The sequence below is a fragment of the Poeciliopsis prolifica genome, unplaced genomic scaffold, assembly GCF_027474105.1.
Source record: "Poeciliopsis prolifica strain line A6 unplaced genomic scaffold, Auburn_PproV2 SCAFFOLD120, whole genome shotgun sequence".
Classification (NCBI taxonomy): Eukaryota; Metazoa; Chordata; class Actinopteri; order Cyprinodontiformes; family Poeciliidae; genus Poeciliopsis; species Poeciliopsis prolifica.
The window spans coordinates 287,219-303,207 of NW_026562495.1; the positions used below are offsets into that span (position 1 = coordinate 287,219).

The 15,989-nt window shown below is 39.1% G+C and overlaps 1 protein-coding gene across 1 annotated transcript; it reads right to left on the reverse strand.

Moving 5' to 3' along the window:
• Positions 1 to 374: 374 nt before the first annotated feature.
• On the reverse strand, positions 375 to 15,113 carry LOC129354873 (G-protein coupled receptor 26-like). Its single transcript, XM_055024403.1, has 4 exons — positions 14,989 to 15,113; positions 13,797 to 14,875; positions 6,064 to 6,177; positions 375 to 3,508 (listed from the first exon to the last, which is right to left on the reverse strand). The coding sequence occupies exons 2-4, from the start codon at positions 14,465 to 14,467 to the stop codon at positions 3,271 to 3,273; spliced, it is 1,023 nt and encodes a 340-aa protein (XP_054880378.1). The 5' UTR covers positions 14,468 to 14,875; positions 14,989 to 15,113; the 3' UTR covers positions 375 to 3,270.
• Between the last annotated feature and the right edge of the window lie 876 nt (positions 15,114 to 15,989).

Below are 15,989 nucleotides of genomic sequence, written 5' to 3' on the forward strand. Positions count from 1 at the left end.
GCATAGCTTCTTTTTTTTTTTGAAATCCAGCCTTCAATTTTAGGGTATTTGAAATATTATTGCTACTAAAAAAACAATATCAAAAATAGTGAAAAGCCTACAACAACTAATAGATGAAACTAAAGGATTTTATTTATTTTATGCTTTACTGTTTCAATTTCTACAAAATTGTGTTGGAACTTGTAATTAGTAATCCACGGCTTCCTGTTTTCACTTTGCATAAATATAGCTTTAAAAAGAGACCTACGTCTGTTTTCCACTCTTCGAAATGGTAAAAACAAAACAACAATTCAGTATATTTAGATAAATATGTGTTAGTCTTTATTATCCTTCAAAAAAAAAAAAACTACTTACCTAAAATGGCTGCAGTCTGGTGATGAGAAGAAACAAGCAACAATTCAGATGTTTGAAACTGCAAAACAAGTTTGTCTGAGAACCAAACGTCAGGATGGTGAGAGGAGTAAAAACAGGGGGACTCTTGGGGTCACCATAGCAAATATTAGACTCTATTTGTACTCTAAAGAGGATTTTAAGACTTTTCCGATAAGTGTGAAACTCACTGATTCAAACACTCGAACCCATCGATGACAGCTTTACAATGAACATCTTTTATTGCACATAGTCTAATAATCACTCCATCAGAGAACAGCAAGTGACTCACAGGAGGGAAAAGACTCTAAAAAAAAACGCATCTAATTAAACGTATTTTCTCCTGTCGAAGCAGCTGTCGTAAAAGTATAACAGTGGTTGAAAAAAAACAAAAGTCACATATTCATATAAACTTGGCACAAACACTGAACAGTGTAATTTAAAGCACTTAGAGACCATGGCTGTGCTACATCGAGTCTGTCCTCGACTGTCTAGACGAAAAGCTGCTCCTGTACAGTGCAGTACGAAACACGTCAGCGCGTTCTGCTCGCGTCGATGTCCGCAGGAACCGCTGGACTGGCTGAAAAACAGAGGCTGCTAGTACAAGTATGTCTCAGTTAGGAGAGGGATTATCTAGTACATTCAGCTGCTAAGAGGCTCTTTGGAGGGCGAGTCTGGTGATGTGCAGGAGTTTCTCACTGTCAACAAAGTCCCTGAAAAGAATCAAACTGAGGCAGATTTTAGTTTTGGGGAACGTTCAAAAATTCACAAACGTGTGTGCGCGTGCCTTCCTAGGCCGGTGAGATTATCTGACCAATCTTTTTATTTTTGTTTCTAATTACACAGATTTGTGGGGGGTTGAGGAATGACGGGAAACTTAAACAAGCCGCGAAAAACGTCACATTACTGGAAAACTCAACATTTACAGCGCATGGCAAAACTTTTTCACATTTTGTCTCATTCAGACCTAAAAATTCAACATCCATCAAAATGTTTACGTAATAATGTACCAAAACAAAGCTGTGCGTGATTGTGAAGTGGAAGGAAATGTACTCTCAGTGTGAGAAATGGAAATGTTAGGTTGAACTTTTCACTGAGTTCTGATGAGAAAGTAATGAAAGAGCGGCACAGCTGCAAATGAACCCAGTCAGTCAGTCAGTCAATCAGAGGAGCAGCCAGCTCAGATAGGAGAACCTGTTGACGAGATAATCAGTAGTTACACACTTCAGAGCTCTGGTTCTTATGGAAGAGATTGCTGAAAGAAATCGGTTTGTCACAAGGGAAGTACGAGAAACAGCAAACTTGAGGAAGAAGATGCTCTAATTGGATGAAGACAACATTTGCTTTTCGGCTGCTTACAAAGAAGACTATCAATGCACATTACGCGCCGTCACAGAGGTGGCGGCAGCGTTATTCTGTGCAAGAAAACTGTTCTGTAGCTGCACAGGAATTAAAACTGGGGTCAAGGTTTAACTTCTGGCATTACGACGCACAGACAGAGCTACAACGGAATGGTGTTGACAAAAGTATGTGCACGTTTTAGAATGGCCTAGTCAAAGCCCAGATGTAAATCCAATTAAGAGAGCGGACAATTATGTTCACATGTTCTCAAGCCGATAGAGATTGGGCTATTAAGAATTATCAAAAATGACCAGATGTGCAAAAGGACTTGCAGCTGTCTGAAGGTTTGTATCGACTCAGAGGACTGAAAACAAAAACAAACCACACACTTCAGATTCTTACATGTACAACCTTTTGAAAACTGCAAATTATTTACCTTCCATTTTACAGATTTGCGCAGCTTTGGCTCTTTCCATCTCAAATTGCTGTCAGTTTATTTGTTTTATTTCATCAACAAAGCCGTTTCAGTGCCTGAAATGTCAAGTTGCATCATCATTGTAACATGACAATGGAGAAAAAGTCAAAGAGTGACCTGTTGTTAATTTAAATCATCTAGTTAGATGCAAAATTTGCCATTGCTTAAAAGACCTTAATAAGAAAGCAAAAAACAAAAATCAGAAAATATAATGAGTTACATTTTTTACACACAAACTATTGGGCTTTTAGGGAACCAGAGGTAGACTAGTGTGCGAACCTATCGTCAAACATTTCTCCCCTTTTGTTCCCTCTGTTGGTCTTCAGCCACTGTGATGCAGCCCAAAATAGACAGACTGTGTGGAAACTGTAAGGTACTGAGACAAAATAACACCTTTCATATTTCTGCCTTCTTGTGGAACTTGTTGACAGTAACAAAAATATAAGCTATCACCAGGCTCATCCTGCAAAACAGCTTCTGTCTCCTGTAAGCACAGAAGTTTTAAGAAATGTCCTCGGACAAAGTGCATCAATATTCAGAGACCGACAAGACGACGCGAAGCTTTCTAGCACAGACGAGTCGTTACGTGTCCCAGCGGGTTCTCTGGGGGTTTCCAGGACAGGGAACTTGTCCGGGGTAATGAAAACAATAAGATGGTTAGTTGATTCAGGAATGAAAAGCTGCTTCTTGCACGTCACTGACTCCAGATTCTTCTTCAGTTTGAAATAACCTGAATCTGTGACGTTCAGGGGGGGAATTGATTGGTTTCTGTGTCATTTATTGAGGCTGATGAATCACCGACCCAACTGTTTACCAGAACCATCCTACCGAAACTCACCTGTCTCCCCTACATCATATCTCTACCCATCCATCCTCCCACTCATCCCTGCCTTTCCATTCCTCTCCACCCACTACCTTTCTTTTTTTCGCTCCTTCTTCACCCACAATCTGTCCTCCCCGACAATCCCCTGAAATCTCCGTCTCCTCCGGCCGCCCACCTCCTCCTCATGAGCCAACCTGTTTTGGGGGCTGGCTCTCTCTGCTGGAGAGCATCTGTCACATCCAAATCCGTCACGTTTTTGCCATTAGCTGATCCGCTGAAGACAGTAGTCATTCTCCGTGTCCAAAGAGCTGTTGTGTCCCGATGAAGGGTAAAGGTCGCGGCGCAGCAGCTTGTTGACGACTGTAACCAGGACCTTTTTGTACTGCTGGCGCAGCAGCGAGTAGGCAAACGGGTCGGACGCAGCCTTGCTGTACGTCAGGCACTTACTGACGATGCCCCAGTGTCGGTTGACGTCTACGAAGGGGAGAAGCTCGGCCAACCTGAGGAGAGAGAGGGTGAGCGCTGATCAGAGACGCAGACCCAACCAGGAGATTTCATTTCTCAAACTTTGCTCCAGTTTTCTATTCTTCAAGTTTTTAGGTGCAACGTTCATTTTGCTAAGCAAGATCTGGTGTAAGAGGATGTTGTGGGAAGGCAGCCCATCACAGGTCTTATCCACATAAATGTCCTTAATCCACACAACACATGTTCAATGTTGTATGTTAATTTGTTATTCAGTTTAACTATTTAATACAATCAACTTAAAACCAAGAGTATCTTCCAATACGACAAGTGGCTTTCTAACAAAATACCTTCAAAAATATATCTAAAGGATTTTCTGATATATGATATATATAAATGCATATGCTCCATTTTCTTTCTGTTACTTAGTGAACACAGTCATAAGGATAGTATTTTTTCCAGTCAGACTGCTTAGATCAGCAGCAACTTATGGTTAAGTGCTTTAGCCAAGATGACAACCATGTGACAGGAAACTGGAACCGAACCCTTAAGTTTCAAAACTCTTAATGATGGAGTAGAGGTAAATTTGTTTGCACCCGTACCAAAATGTACAATTGTTGCTTAAATTGTGGCAACAAAGTTAAATATTAGATACAATGTAATTGATGAAAAATAACAATCAAAGGACACAAATTCATTATTTTAATAAATATTTTCTCTCAGTGTCTCAAGTGCTGCTGGAGTCTGGAGAAAGTTTTACTGACCGACTATTTTGCAAAACACCTAAAGCTAAGGTCTAGGTTTTGACTAGGCCATTCAAGCAGTTGAAAATGCTTCGACCTCCACCACGCTTTGCAGCTCTGACTGTATTTTCAGGGTCTCAAGAGTTTTGCAGCTTTTTGACAGGAAACAGAAATTGGTATCAGCCATGTGGAAGTCTGGCGAATGCTTGTCAATCAATACAGTAAATATGAGCTATAAAATATGATACAATTAAGCAACAATGGCTAATAAATAAACTGATTGAACATGCACCACAAAAGCCATGATTTCCCACACAACTGGGTCCTAATTTCCATCTGGATTGTTTTCTCTGCTTGCTCTGATGTTGTGCCACTAAAATGAAATTGGATCATACAGGCGCAGTTGGGTTGGAGATTATTGCAATTTACCAGCACACGGCTCATCCAGATGAGATATTTAGGTCCCAGCTGGAGGCTTCCACGGGGTCAGGAGGTCAAGTTATGCGCTTCAACAAGTCAGTCAGGAATCTTTCCCTGATAACGTCTCATCCTGTCGCCAGAAATGTCAACCTCGTGGATTTTCAACACCACATCTGCAGAAACATGTTTTCACTCTATGTTTCAGTGTTTGACAGGGTTTTCTTGATATGGCATTGTGGTTTTCTGCCCCAGCGAGAGATAATCAGTGGGATCCTTTAGAATAATATACCTAATGTTTTGATGTAAAGGAATTTTCTATCTTTCATTTGCATGTCCATTCATAGGGAATGGACACCCCTTGCTGTTACACTGTTATCTAAGGAGTTTGCTGTCCAGCTGATCAACTATAATCTGACATTTTCCGACTGCTGAAACCTCAGTTTGGTTATTCTACAATGAACAGAGATTCTTTAAAAAACAAAGTGGCATCGGTAAAATCTTTAATCTAACTGTGAACTTTTACTGCATTATTCCACACTCTTTATAGACGTTTTATGACACATACATGGGCTTCCTTTGTGGAAAAAAGACAAAGAATTCTTAGTTTCCTCATAAATATGATCGAAACCAAATCATCCACCAGTTCAGTAAAGACCTGGCCACATCCAGAGCCCACATCTGTAGAAACTCTAATATAAAACATTCTTGCATTTTTAATTCTGCAGGGAAATTTAAAAGCTTTTATTTTGAAAGCCATGTTTTTTTATCTTTTTGGGGAGGGGAGGATGACTCTCTTATCACTATTTAGGTCTGTTTTAAGTCAGTGTTAGTGGCATTGCAAAGAACTGTTCAGATTAACGCTGCTGCAAGAAAGTTCAGGGTTCAAATCCAGGAGTTTAGAATATTTTCCCAGTGGATGTTTTTGTTCTCTTTGGGAGCTCTGGCTTCCTCCCACACTTCAAAAACTTGCATGTTAGGTCAACTGGGTACTCAGAAATGTCTTTCATGTGTGAGTCAGTGTGTGGCTGTTTGCCCTGTGTGCCTCTGTTGTTATTATCTGATTAATAATTGATTGTTCTTAATGTTTTGACTACAGCCCTCTTCCCTTTTATTTATCCATTTGCTGTTGTTTAAATAGGCTTTGTCTGATGTGTCTGGCTGTCTAGAGCCTAATTGACGCAACAGCCATCACTTTACAATCCAGTTCGATGAGATGTGAGTGTGAGCTGCAGAATTTCACCTGATGTTGTGGCAGACCTTTGTTGGTCTCTGCAGTGAGACGATGACTAACTAACGAAGATATTCGTTAGGTAGCTGTTCGTGCTGCAGCCTATTAACTTACATGAGTCGGGTTGTTAATTTTTAAAGCTCTCTTACAGGGGTTTTGCACTAAATTAAATAATGCATGAATTCCCATCGGGTAGTCTTACCTTGTAATTACATAAGGAGCAAAGCAGATGATAAATGAGCCGATGAAGATGCTGATCTTCTTTGTGGCTCTCTGCTTTCGCCTCTTCTGCTCAGCCAAACACCTTTGTTTGACGCTGCAAACAGCAAAGAGACGAATTAAGTCCAGAAGTCCCATAAATCAACAGATAAAAAAATGGGAGAGCGTTCAGATGTCACATTCGGAGGTACACAAGTGTAACAGTTCAATAAAAAAATATAATGTTAAAGAAAGAAAGAAGGGCCACTATTCAACACATAAACAAAAATGAATGAATGAAATAGAAATGCTAAGGTAGTTGACTTGCATTTCTTAAGTAATGCACTATATCTATCCATCTATCTATCATATTGATGTATTTCTAAATTAAATGTATCCATGTCCAGATCAACTTTAATGATGACTTGTGCGATTAATTATTTAATTAATAATTTATTATCAGGTCATACTTATTGGCAATCACTATTTAAATGTAGAAACAATAACTCAATGATTAGAGAAATTTTAAAATAAAGTCAGTATCTGTGAAGTAAAATACATAGAATTACTGAAGCATAAATTGTTTCGATATTTTGGGGGTTTCTGACTAAATTAAAGCTACTGACTCTCATATGAATGGTAACTCAAGTCATTCTTTTTGATTTAGTCTTTAGTAGTTTCTTCTTCTACTGTTACAGTGACTGAGACGGAGAACAGGCACAAGGGGCAGCCAAGCAGAGGATGTCTGGTGCCTATCCTATCCGTAATAATTGTGTGATGTCATCTGAGTTCTGCCGTCATGTGAGTGGGGCCTGTGGGATTTGTCTCATGTTAAAGTGAGTGACTGGTGACCTGAACAGTTGGACCGAGCCAAAGAAACCCAGCAGCACCTGGATGCAACAGTCTGATGACAGAAAGAGAAAACCAAAGTTTCCCAGAAAATTCTCACTAATATCTCAAACAAGAGATTATTTTTAAATGAAATATTGTCATAAAAATCTAGTGCAGTCTTATTAAACAAAATGTGAATCAATAATTCAGTGTAATTTAAACATAATATCATCAATGAGTGATTAAACACCACATCCAAGCCCCGCCCACTAAATTTGATTGATAATGAAGTGGTTAAAGACATCTTAATGTCTTTTCTTAAGGAACAAATAAATATTTTTATTTACTATTAACTGCTCCCTCTGCATGGACAAAAATCCACAGGGGTTTGTTACCCAGTGGACATAATTAAATCTCTCCTTTTAAACAAAAATAATCAATTTCTTACTGCAGGTGCCAAATAAATTATTGACCTAAAACGAGCTCTTGCACGTTTCAGAAAGGTTACTTTCAATTTATCATATTAATCATTTATCATAATAAATTCCTTATCAGAATAAGAATTTTGATTTATTGGAGTCACAATAAATTCCAATTAAAGATGTTTAAAACCCACCAAAGCTGACAGTAAGTTAATACTAATCACTATTCTTTATGTTACTGGTGTCTTAAAGAAGCATATTAAATGGTATATTTTTCTAGAACATTATTTCTGTTTGTATGGATTTAATTGCTATGATACACATAGTCATACAGTTACACAAAAAAGATTTGATAATAGTGATTATAGTCACTTATTACTAACATGATGGCATGTTTCAGGAAACAGGACATTTCAACTGGTAAAATGTAAATACATAAACCTAAACTCAAAATGTATCATGCATCATAAAGAAAACCACAGAAAAAATACATAATTAAGAAATATTTCAAAAGACCACAATAGAAAATAAAAACCCAGGGAATGCAAAATAGAAAAAATAAAAAAATAATAATAACCATGGGGGCCATATGTTATCATTTTGGTGAGACACATTTTCAGTGTCCTGACTGGTTCCTTCAGTAACAAAAAAGTTTCTGTCATGTTTGTAGGAACATCTGCAAAGTTGGTAGATGATTTTCAGTCTAAAGTTTCATATATCATTGATTCCATTGCTCCAATTAAAGTAAAGGTTGTGTCTGGTACGAAGAAATCTCCATGGAGAAAAGCACAAACAGTTCAATCTGCAAGACAACTCTGTCGCAGAGCAGAACGAAAATGGCGTAAAACTCAACTTCACGTTCATAATGACATCTATAAAGAAACACTACGTAACTATCACTCAACACTAAAACATGCAAGGCTTTTTTTGCAGATGTCATAAACAAAAACAATAATGCTCAAACTTTATTTGCAACAGTTGACAGGCTCACAAACCCTCCTATGACATCACCACCTGAACTCCAATCTAATGCTGCCTGTAACAAGTTTTCCAACTTCTTTTCAGAGAAAATTTAAAAAATCAGAGGATTAATCTGCACATCAACTTCAAAGCCAGAACCATTGCTGTACCTAAACAAAACAAATACAGAAAAAATGACCCATTTTCAACTACTGAATTATCAAACTCTAGAAGAAATTATAAGTCAATTAAGCTCAAGCTCCTGCTGTCTGGATGTCCTTCCCACACATTTCTTTAAGAAAGTCCTGCCTGTTATTGCTACTGATCTGATCTAAATAGTAAACTCATCACTCACATCAGGCGTTTTCCCCCAGGCTTTGAAAACAGCAGTCATCAAACCACTGTTAAAAAAGAACAATCTGGACAAATCCCTATAGCAGAATTACTGGCTGATCTCCAGTGTTGTATAAAGTACTGAAATCTCGGAGTCAAGTAAAAGTATAGGTACTGCTCCAAAATATGACTTTGGTAAAAGTAAAAGTCACTGACTGAAATGTTACTTGAGTTAAAGTATTAAAGTATCTGAAATGTCTTGTACTTAAGTATGGAAATTACTGTAACAATGGATGTACTCAAGTAATGTAATGAAAAGTACAAGTAAAAAGTAAAACAAGGCAAATGCAGTTTGAATGACATTTTTTTATATTTTGGTAAACTTGTTAAATACACTTAAAATAATGTACACAACCAAGTGCAGGCAAAATGAAACCTGCTAATAGACAAACCTGCAGGATCATTTAGTTAAGAAAATTAGGTGCTTTACCTAAACCACAAGGTTAACTTAACCTGCTTTAGGTTAACTTAACCTGCTTTACAACTGAACCAGCTTCTTAGTAAACCCTCCGGGACAGAAAATACAAAGTTTTTGTAAGCATTAACTTTTTCCTTTCAGTAAGGTCAGTGCTGAAAATGAGAAAAATAAATAGTCAGTAGTCAGAAATTGCGGCCAACATGAAGAAAAAAAAACATTACGATTACTTTACTTCACACACTATAGGTGCACACAACTGGTCATTATGCAAAAGAAAAAAAGAATTGGGAGGGAAATGCAGCTTATTTGGCATCTGAAGAGGGAGAGCTTTTAGTTAACTTGGTGTTTAATGGGAGAAGCGAAACAGAACTCCATGAAGCTGACACCCCACCTACTCAAATAATCCAGCAAATACTCTGATTGGTTTGTGCTCAGTTGGTGCCATTAAAGTGTTTGTTTGTGCAGCTTTGGTTTCCGAAATATTAAAAATAATTTTTTAGGCCATCCAAAATATATACTTTTTAAGATTACAATTAATTGTAACGGGTTTTGTCACCATCTGACTTTGTGTCAGTTTGTCACAACTGTGTGTCAGTTGTGTCATGTGACCAACTGACACATGACTTTTGTGTCAGTTGGTCACAAGGCAAGAAATCTATTTCCATTAGTTTCTCAGGAGAGTTTGGATGTAAAATTTGTTGAGTCTCCCTGAGTGAAACTCCGACACCTTGAGGAAGGGGGAGACCCAGAGAACGGCTGGCCGAAATTAGCGTTCATGAATCGGATCAACCTCGAGTTAGGCGCCGCTCACACCGGATATCGGAATAGTCAAAATCCAAATTGAAAACAACTTTGCTGCATTTGTTTCAGCGGCACAAACGAACCAGCCCACTTTGGTTTGTTTTGGAGCAAAATGCGGAGATGGTGAACTCTGGATGGCCTAAAAAATTATTTTAATATCTCGGAAACCAAAGCTGCACAAACGAAAATTTTAACGGCACAAACCTACACGAACGGAGCACTGACCAATCAGACTGTTTGCTGGACTTTTTGACGTAGGTGGGGAGGTGAGAAACCTGTGTATCCTATTGGTGGTGATGAACAAGCCCAGGCAAGCAGGCTTTGTTGCAGTCGGTCAGTAGGTTGATCAAAACATTTGCGTTTCTCTCTCGCTTTTTTGTAACGAGTAACTAAACCACACATTGAAAATGTATCGGAGTAAAAGTATGAAATTAAGTTTGGAAATGTAGTGAAGTAAAAGTGAAAGTTATCAAAAATTTTCATACTCGAGGAAAGTATGAAGTATATACTTCATACTATACTTAAGTAAAGTAGTGAAGTATTTTTACTTTGTTACTATTCAAGGCTGCCGATCTCCAACCTCCCATTCATCAGCAAAGTTATTGAAAAAACTGTGTGTAAACAATTAAATAGTTTCCTCATGATGACCAACTGCTTTGACTCTTTCCAATCTGGTTTTCGTGCTCACCACAGCACTGAGACGGCCCTCGTAAAAGTATTCAATGATATCCATATAAATACGGACTGTGGGAGAACCACAGTGCTGGTTCTGTTGGACCTCAGTGCACTGTTGACCATGACATATTGATTGATTGGAGAGTTGGATCGGACTTCCCGGTTCGGTGCTCGACTGGTTTGAATTATTGTAACAGCATCTTCACAGGCCTGTCCAACAAATCAATCAAACAGCTGCAACTGATCCAGAACGCTGCTGCTCGTGTTCTCACTAAAACCAGGAAAATAGAGCACATAACACCAGTTTTGAAGTCCCTCCACCGGCTCCCTGTAGCTCAAAGAATAGATTTTAAAATACTGTTGTTAGTTTACAAATCATTGAATGGTTTAGCACCACAATACATCAAAGATCTGCTGTTGTTGTATCGACCTTCCAAACCTCTCAGGTCTTCTGGTTCTGGTCTGCTCTGCATCCCCAGAACCAGAACCAAGAGAGGAGAAGTAGCTTTCAGCATCTATGCACCAAAAATTTGGAACAAACTTCCAGAAAACGGTAAAACAGAGGAAACCCTGACTTCCTTTAAATCTCAACTAAAAACACGTATTTAGAATTGTATTTGAAAGGTAAAAAATAACAATGTATTGTTTATTCTGTGTTGCATGACTTTGTGTTTTTGTGTTTATGATGTAAAGCACTTTGAAATGTCTTGCTGCTGAAATGTGCTATACAAATAAATTGATTTGATATTTGATTTGAAATGAATCAAACTCATGAGTTTCAAACTCATGATTCTGTCATGTTTGCAGGAATATCTGCAAACATGATTGCAGGAAGATCTCCTGGCAGGCAACTTTGGTCTTTTCGTTGATTGTGGAAACTGTTCTCTGGGACAGTGCCCACCTCTGGATCAAAACTGCTGTTACAAACCTCCCCAGCCGGGGAGGTTTGCTTCTCTGGGATATTTATTCCCTATATCAGACATGGATGAATCGAAAAGGAAAGAATAAGTATAAAAAAAGGAATTACCGGAGATACAAACCTCCCCAACTGGGGAGGTTTGCTTTTCTGTTGGGGACGGCTCCCACAATCAACAATTTGCTCCCGCCTGGGGAGCAAACCTCCCCAGAAGGGGATTTTTTTTAAAAATCATTGATTATAGACACTTATTACTGCCATGATGGCATGTTTCAGGAAACAGGACATTTCAACTGGTAAAATATAAAAACGTAAACCTAAACTCAAAATGTATCATGCATCATAAAGAAAACCACATAAAAAATACATAATTAAGAAATATTTAAAAAGACCAAAATACAAAATAAAAACCCAGGGAATGCAAAATAGAAGAAAATAGAAAAATAATAACCATGGGGGCCATATATTATTATTTTGGTGAGACACATCTGAAAACATGGCTGCAGGAAGATCTTCTCCTTGCAGTTGATTTTGGGAGCTGTTCCCTGGAACTGCGCCCGCCTCTGGATCAAAATGGCTGTTACCAGAGAAGCAAACCTCCCCAGCTGGGGAGGTTTGCTTCTCTGGGATATTTATTCCCTGTTTTGAATAAATATCAGATGGTGGTGAATCAAAAAGGAAAGAATGGGAATAAAAAAAGGCATCACCGGAGAAATAAACCTCCCCAACTGGGGAGGTTTGCTTCTGAGTCCGGGGACGATCAAATAGAAATGAATCAAATTCATCATATTCAGAGCCCCAGCAAACCTCCCCAACTGGGGATGTTTCTGCGGCTTGAAAAGAAATGAATCAAACTCATCATATTCTTCTAGGGACGGATTGCAAAGAAAATCATCAAAATGGTCATAACTATAAGAAGTGATCTCGTTCGAGTTAACACTTTCGTCTTTTCTTCCTGGAAATAGCTCATTACAAATTTTCTTCATCCCTGTTGTGAATAAATATCCAATCCCAAAACCGAGGGGAAAAAACATGGTGACGAAGATCTCTGCCATATTGCAAATCCTTGTCATATTACAGAGCTGAGGTTTGAAGAAATGAACTGATGTTTTGAAACAAACATTTATAACCTTGGACGTTCTTTGATCTAGATACACATGTCATAGATGAGGTCATAGATACAATGAGCTCACTGTCGTTCTGCCGAATGTCTTGCGTCTTCTCGTTGGTATGGAAATGATCAGATCAGTTCTGCATGACCCAAACTATTAACCCTTTGCAACGGCGTCACTTAATCATTCGAGGCGCCATGATGGACGTCGGAAGTAAGGAATGGGAGTATTGAACTGAGAAACTTAAATGAATATCCAAAGTTGTTTGGGATCTGCATGTTTTTTTATATATATAAAAAAATATATACAGTATGTATAAAAATGTTTTAATATGCAGGATTGCAAGCATTTCTTCTGTGCTGAGCATTTCATTGCAGCTGTTCACTATTTTTAGTCTTGATGTATTACATTTCATATCTTATGGTTAAACTCTCTTGATTGATATTTGTCAAATGTTTTAACACCGAAAATGTGCCTTTTGTGCTGATTTCTGTCTTGGTCAGGATTGTCTTGTAAAAGGGGTCTTTTTTTATATTGATGACTAGATAAATAAAGGTTTAAATTAAAATAACAAAGAAGTACATTAGATGTAGGCTACTGTTCTCAATGTACCAGTTTAGGTTTTAGCCTTTTATTTATCTACTAGTTTAATATTTTCTGTTTTTAATTAATAACTAATTGATAGCTATCCTGTAAACATTAATTAATTAGTTCATTCATTCATAGCAGTTTTTAAGAACTTCATTGAAGAATTATAGATACATTTATTTACCTCATATATTTATTATCTTTTTTAATGATATTTAATAAATATTTAATTTGCTTTAGCTATTAAATTAGATTTGATCACCATTATTTTCACTCCAATATGAAATATACAATAAAATTGTATTTTTTCTTTATATAAGGTGATTTGAAAACATCAAATACACACAAAAACCAACATACTCACACTACCAGACTCACGCAGCTGAAGAAATAAAATAACCCAAATGATGCTGACACAGATTACAAATATTTGGAAAATAAACGGAACAATCGCTTCCACGCTGATTACGCAAACAATTAAGATAACAGCATATTTCGAAGTGATTGAATGCGGAGTTATTTATCAAATTTCTGGCGAGCCATACTTGTCGCGTTTTAGTGAAAGGGTTCGGATGAACAAGTTTTGGACGAGTAAAAAAAAAAGAAAGTTCGAAGCGTCACCTCGGATGGATGTCGACCAGCAGGAACAGAGTCTGCATGGTGATGATGTCGATCCTCTTGCAGTGGAACCTGGCGACTTTCAGCACTTTCAGGTAGGTGAAGCACAGGGTGAGCAGCGACAGCGCGAAGCTGGTGGCGTGGAAAACCACGGTGAAAACCGTGAACCTAACTCTGTCGCTGCCTCCCCCGCTGGGCTGCAGCGTGCAGGACGCGTACGCGTCGCTGTAGTCCACCCAGGAGAAGAGCAGCGCCGTCAGGGAGAAGGTGAAGGAGTGCAGCCAGGAGTAGCCCACCATGATCACCGCGTCCTTGTAGCGCATCTTGGTGGCGTAGCTGAGCGGGAAGACCACCGCGATCCAGCGGTCGATGCTGAGCGCGGCCATGCTGAGCATGGTGTTCGCAGTCAGGAAGGTCTCCAGGAAGCTCACCGTGTGGCAGACGCGGTCCCCGAAGGGCTTCTGGTTCCTGACGACCCCCAGCAGGGTGGCCGGCATGTTGAGCACCGTAATGAGGATGTTGCAGAAGGACAAGTTCATGGTGAAGACGCCGGGCACCTGCCGGCGGATCTCGGTGCTGTGGACGAAACATAGCAGCACCAACAAGTTTGACAGCAGGGACACGACCGCGACCACGACGATGAACAGAGCGAAGAGGATGTCAGCAAAGTCCATGTCTCCCCACAGCAGAGGAATGAAAATAATAATGATAATAATAATAATCCCCTCTTCTTAGGTTACCTGCGCCTGTTGGCTGCAAACAAGTACCTAAAGCCAGCCATCACCATCAGCCGCCGCTCATGTCTCCGGAAAGAATCCCAAAACATTCAATTCACTTAAAATCCCGGCGCGTCCGCGCGTCCTCTCCAACTTCCCAGGGCGCTAACCAGCGTGCTGAAAGCAGCCAGCATCTCTCACCTCACACTTCCCATCCAGTTCCCATTAACGCCCCGACTTCAGAGCTGAGAGAGGCGCTGTGGCACAGGGAGGCGAGGCATGCAGCAGGCGGCCCACTCGTTCAGATCTGGTGGGGGGACTGGAGGGACCCGGGTGGCGAACAGCACGTCCACTGAAGTGAGTGACCTACATAGCACGTGAAGAAACGGCGATCACGGCCAGAGGCACGAGAGCCACTGTGTTGGGTTTGGGGTTTTTTTAAGTCTACAAAACAAGAAAAAAAAAATCCCAACTCTTACCTCCAAGAGAGCGAAAACGTTTCAGTGAGATCTCACTCTTTAGTTCCCAAACATGACAGAAAACCCCACAACACGTGAGGCACGACTCAAGTTCCAGCTGCCTGGATATTAGTAGGCAGGATGAAGAGAAACAGAACAATGTGCTGCTGCTGCTGCTGCTGCTGCACCAGAGACCAGTTTGGCACCAGATGCGCGCACTCGGCGATCTGGCGCAGACCAAAGGATCGCTTCCCCCTAGACCCGAAGTGCGCCATTATTTATGTCGGCAATGCAAAAAAAGTATTAGAACATCTGAAAAACTGAAAGTTGGAGTAGTACAATTGTTCTTTTTGTCTCACTTAAACCCAAAAACAGCAACTTGTGTTTGTCTTGGTTTCCTTACACATGTGAGGAAAACACATGTGCTTTAAGGTTTGACATGAGGAGTCAAACCTTTAAGGAATTAACTTACTGATAAAATGCAGATTTGAGCCTTCACAATAAACTATTTCTAGGGATTTTCATTGATTTAATAGAAATTGAATGTTAATCGTTTTATACTCTATAAATATATAGATATATAAATATATTTATACTTTATGCACACTATATATATATCTGGATGTGAAGTATCATTAACTAGATGCTTTCATTGAAATTGAAAAATCCTTTGGTTTAAAAGCTGATAGGAACAAAATGTTCAGGGACTTGGTGAAGTCTCAGGGGAACATATGATCATCTGGAAACTGAACATGTTTATTTAGAGGGTCTGAACCAAGTATGAAGTCTATACCAAACACATTAAAACAGCTCTTTCATCTCACAACAAAGACACAACTTCAATTAAGCACTTTTGCACTACAAAAAAACATTTTTGTGGAATATCAAACGTAACACATTTTAAATCAAGATAACTACCAAATTAGAAAATCCTGTGAAAACTTTTGAATTACAATTAAGCCAAGGATATTCATTCACTGAACTATGAACCGCATTTATTATGTGAAAAGTCTAACAGACAA